Source organism: Triticum urartu, chromosome 7A, assembly GCF_056163025.1.
Source record: "Triticum urartu cultivar PI428250 chromosome 7A, HENAU_Tu73, whole genome shotgun sequence".
NCBI classification, from domain to species: domain Eukaryota; kingdom Viridiplantae; phylum Streptophyta; class Magnoliopsida; order Poales; family Poaceae; genus Triticum; species Triticum urartu.
Window position 1 is genome coordinate 231,536,840 of NC_141879.1, and position 5,288 is coordinate 231,542,127.

The 5,288-nt window shown below is 41.6% G+C and overlaps 1 protein-coding gene across 4 annotated transcripts; it reads left to right on the forward strand.

The window, feature by feature from the left end:
• The first annotated feature begins 255 nt into the window (after positions 1 to 255).
• Positions 256 to 4,819, forward strand: LOC125520374 (uncharacterized). Of its 4 annotated transcripts, XM_048685283.2 has the most exons (7): positions 256 to 618; positions 1,756 to 2,005; positions 2,084 to 2,133; positions 2,242 to 2,718; positions 2,838 to 2,851; positions 2,930 to 2,998; positions 4,372 to 4,819. In XM_048685283.2, exons 2-7 carry the CDS (start codon positions 1,837 to 1,839, stop codon positions 4,619 to 4,621), a joined length of 1,029 nt encoding a protein of 342 aa, XP_048541240.2. In that variant the 5' UTR covers positions 256 to 618; positions 1,756 to 1,836; the 3' UTR covers positions 4,622 to 4,819. The 4 variants fall into 4 exon arrangements, with proteins under 4 accessions (XP_048541240.2, XP_048541238.2, XP_048541237.2 ...); XM_048685281.2 differs by having other exon boundaries at positions 1,756 to 2,133; positions 2,789 to 2,851; XM_048685280.2 differs by having other exon boundaries at positions 1,756 to 2,133.
• Positions 4,820 to 5,288: the final 469 nt, after the last annotated feature.

Here is a 5,288-nt window from a genome sequence, read left to right on the forward strand (position 1 = left end):
ATCTAAGAAAAAAATAGGATTTAAAAACCAAATGGCCCAAAAAATAAAAGTTAAAAGTTATTGTACTCCTATATGATTTCATACGTACTAATAATTAATTAATAACGCGTGTGCAAAAAATTAAGTGCACCGCATGGTTCGAACCCAAGACCAAACAAGCTAGCCTAGCGTGCTATACCAGGTGGAGATCAGACAAGTTCTGATATATACCTCCTCAGATGTTATCTATACTAGACATTCTCAAAGCGCCGTTGACCAGCCCCGCCGCTTATATCCCCTCAGTCCTGCGGCTCACATTCACCTCTCTCTCAACACCGGTCGCCGCCTAGATGTGTCACCTGACTTGCCACCGTCCTCCACTCTCGTCTCAGATTTGACCCCAAAGTCAAGCTGCAGGCAGCAACAGCAGGTTCCCGTGTCGCCATGAGCTGGATGGGGAAGCGGGGGTTGGGTGGGGAGAGCCCGCACTGGCGGAGAAGACGAACGAGGGATGGCGGCCCCGGAGCTACCTCCACTACCTCGCCGCCGCGTCCAGTCCGACCCTGCCTCCTGCAAGCACGGCGACTTCCTTGACACCGTCTGGGCGGGCCACGAGCTAACCACGCCCAATCTCTTCAGGTCAGTACAGTACAGTAGGCAATTTGGGATTTTTTTAACTGAAATTGAGGAAATTTTGACACAATTGAGTGTGGAGACTGAGTTGTTTGGTTAATTAGTTAATCAAGACGTACACCAGAGACAATTTGTTGCAACATTGACACGATTATGTGATGTAGAGATAATGAGATATGCTCATGTTTTACTGCTACTCGAACCCTGATATGTACCGTGGCTTTCATGGGATAATATAATTGAGTCCATTTAATCCATTGAGGAGGCCTCGTGGTTATCTATTTTTTTTCATGTTTCTCGCGTAGTGGTTGGTGCCCACCTCGCAGCCGTGGACTCCTGTTACCGAATTATTTGACAATCTGGCGCTGATTTCTTGGCGCGGCCAGCAAAAAATTCTCCCACGCCGACGCACCACGCACCAAATCAGGTCCTGAACTAACCGCCATAGTCTCCTGGTCCTCTTTGAAAATAAACACATCCTCGTTATCCAAACCAATCTAGCTCGAGGGGTGTCCGGCGTCCCTCTGCTTCCACTCCGACGGGTGGTTAGGGGTTCCTCTGCTTCCTCTGTGATGGCCGATCAATCGGCACGCGATGATCACAGTGGGGCGCCACGGTATCATTCTCATCTCCCTCCTCATTCCCCTCTCTCCTGGTCTCTGTCACACCCCCTTAAGTACTTTTCTTCCTTCCTGACTTGCGTGATTGTGCTGATTGTCCATTATTTCTACATTGCAATTTTCTTTTTGCATGATGCATCAGTATTGGTTTGTTGGCGGTTCATAATTTTAGGTTGGCAAGTTTTCTTGTTGTACGAGTTGATCTTGTTTTCTTTCTTTTCTTTCTATACTATGTTAGCCGTGAACTGATTTTAAGAAATAGAGAGAATATTTGTAGAACCTAAGAGAATATTTGTAGCACGTACTTAGAATTCTGAAATAGAGGTGACCATATTATATTTAGAAATAAGAATTCTAAAACTGGTGGACGGGTGGTAGTTACAATTCTTTGTTTTGGTCACAAACATGAAAAAACTACTTGGTTTATCTATGAAGTGTTGGAAGCTTTGATTTTTTGTGCGTATTCTCACTTTCACAAATGCACAAGTAACTAACAAAAATATTTTGGGATGGTTTTTGGCAGTGGCGTTTCAAGTGTGACCCATTGGAGCAAGAGAAGGCAGATGGTGTTTTGGAGGAGAACTTTACTAGGAAAGTGAAGCAGATGCTACATGAAGAAAAGGCGGCAGCCATCAAAAGATTAATGAAGAAGGGACAATTGCCTACACAACTAACAGAAGTGGATGAGAATGGTAACCGTTGGCCAACTACGGAAGCATTAATTTCTGCAAAGAAAGTTGACTTTGGTACCGATGTTGGTTGGCGTCTACTATGTGAGCATTGGAGTGGTGATGAATTTAGAGGGTTATCCTTAAGAAACAAGAGGAACAGACTTGCTAATGGGGATACAGTCTTCCATTGCAGCGGTGCGAGAAATGCTGTCGCCACACGTCAATTCCTGGTACTCTATCTTCGTCAAGCATCTTTTTGCTTATGTTTAATAGGATAGGAAAGTTTGATTTACATTGGATGATGTTTCACACTCTTGAAATGCAAACACTCAAAACAGGGAAAGACCCTGGAATTTCCGGTGCTTGGCTTCACACGCACAATTTGCATCGAGGGACCGACGAAGAGAAGATTTGCAGTCAAAGAACTGCCAATCGTTGGCTTAGCGAAATCTTGTGACTTAGCTCATTTTAATCATCATGACAACTATTTGCACAAAACTTTAGTTTACATTAATTTTTTATTTGAAAAGGAGGATTTTGATAAGGCAATGAAAAATGCCCATGGAGAAAATTGGGAAGAGGAGCACCTAGATTTAGATGGACAAATCGTCTATGAAGCAGCAGGTAGAATGCCACATGGCAGGCTGGGAATTGCTAATGAGTTATTTAGCAAAGCAGAGAAGGCGACGTTTAAGTCTAAAAGGGTGATGGCCTCACAACCGGTGCAGTCTGCTAGGGAGGACCATCTAGAAAGAGAGAACAAACATTTGAAGCGGGAGAACAAGCGTCTTCGAGGCATTGAGATTGTTGTGCAGGTAATCTTTCCTTCTCTTATAAATTGGAGTCTGAGTGGATAGGGTTGTGCTGGCATGCTGATGTTTATAGTCATTGGCTGAGAAAGGGGGAGTGGACTTTGATGGTATAATGCAATCAGCTGCGGCTGACTTGGTAAGTTTAACCCATCTAGATGGTAGGCTTGCAGCAATGGAACTATTAAGTGATGTGTCTTCTGTGTATGATACACAGTCTACATCAGATTCGGAAGGCGGAATTCATAGGGGACGAGGTGATGTGCATCAAAGCGAACCTGCAAAGGTTAGTTCATTGTCGTCGTGCCTGCAAGTCTGCGGATGACCTCCCCCTTGTTCCACCGATTTTGTTTTCTCTTTGCACATTAGCACATTTAGACGATATCAAGAAAGAATTTGTGTGTGCAAGTTAGTTGCAGGATTATGGGTCATGGATAGTAGTAGCAGAGACAATAGATCCCTTATTGTTTTAATTGCAGATTTGTGAAAATAAATGCATGGTTAACTATATGGGCACATTCCTCTAAAGGATTATATCACCTAAGAGAAATGATTTCTAATGCATATAAATACTTGATGGTTGGTAGAACAAGTTTATCTGCACATATATGAAAAAAATGTTGTGAAGACCACCCTTGATAGCCTACAATTGCCATGGTTGTTTCTCTGTACATATGCCTTGTTTGCTTGTTTCTCTGTACATATGCCTTGTTTGCACGCATATCTTAATTTGCTCCCATTTCTTATTCGCAAAACTGAAGCATGTTAATTCAAAAATCATCAATAGGGAAATATATGACAGTATGAACAATAATTTATTTGTAATTCATGTAGAATATATTCAGGTCGCAGGGAAAGAATTAGTACACAGGAAAGACTTTAGCTAACCATCCCGAATATTTTTCTTAGGAATATTCTTCCTTTTTACCTAAGCATGGTTGGACCATGTTTGCTGAACCCTCTATACAGACGCATTTCAATTAGAATACTCTTCCTTGGGACACATGCAGCTAGTATATGCTTTTGATTGTTGTTTGAAACAAGATCACATGCACAAATGTACTTTACAAACTTGAGCTAAACTGACGCTTGCTATATCTCTTAAAGATCAACCATACACGCTCATGATCATTCCAAATTGCTAGTTTCAGAATTCCAATTAGCTCTATGCTAGATACTATATGTGAAGTATAAGAACAAAAATCATGTAATAAATATTTATGTGCAGTATAATCTACAACATTGTTGGTGTAAATTTTATGTGAGCTTTTGCCATTAAATTATTTGAATGGAAATTTATATTAACCTCTTTTTGAATATGTCATTCTTAATTAGTTATATGCTCGAACTAGCCAATAGTGTTCTGTTAGTTTACTTGTTCGGCTGTGTCATGAGACTGCAAAATGTAAACACTGTTGATAGTTGGGTTGCCGATAGATATCCACTGTACTTGGACAGTGCCCTCCTGCTGATTCATGTTTCCTGTGAAAATCTCATGTGAAGGATCAAAAGGAAAACCGGCAATCATATTGTTAGATAGTCATACTATTAAATAGCAGCTAGCAGCTTACCTGTCAATTAGAAAAAATATATTTGGTCCCTGTAGGTCACTTGAATTTTAGCTAAATTATACTGACAACTAGTTTTATCATTACTTAGGGAATGGGAAGCAGGACTGGAGGCAGTACCAGTCATGGAGATGATGATGAGGATGACTACTATGGCAGCGAGGGAGATGATGACTATGGCAAGGATAGTCTATATGGTGATGAGCCATACTATGGTGGTGAGGGATATAATGACTATGAAGATGAGGAATATAATGAGTATGGCAATGATAATGATGATTGGCCATAAAAATCTAGTGATCTTCAAGTCATGCCAAAATCAAGTTATGTTAGATGTTTGAAATACTTTATCTTATGGACCAATTTGTCATAGTGGACAATTTATCTTCGCAAAATATGACCTATCTCAGTTATTATTTTGTTCTGAATTCAGACATTTGATACTTATGGTTAAGGCCATTCGGATGCAACTCAATACCTTGTGCTTGTGTGTATGAGATGTATTTGAAATGCCAATATTCTGAAATATTGCTATTGTACGTGTAAACACCCCTCGGTGAAAGCAATATATGAGGGGTGAGTAATGCCCTAAGGTGGCACAAATGTCTCGGTTACACAGTATGCCATTGGGGACTTTAGACCGTTGGTGAATTCATAAATTGACGGTGTTTGCTCACCCCTCAACTAACAGGTCTCCTGAAGGGTTGTATGCACCGTCGGCCATCTAACTAGCCGACGGTTTGGTTCTCCGCATGGGTATAACTAAGTCCTATGGGTCGAATGTACCGTCGACTATTATGAAAACCAAGGAGAATCAATAACCGTTGGACAATAAATGCCCGACCAGGAACCGTCAGATATAAATGTCGTCGGGCTAAGGTGAGCCAGCAGGTCACAGTAACATGCTCGACGGCTCACCGTCGGCTTACTACCGTAGGTGACAAAATTACCCGACCGTACCGTCGGCCATTACTCTAATGGCCGACGAAGCAAGGCAGACAGGAGATG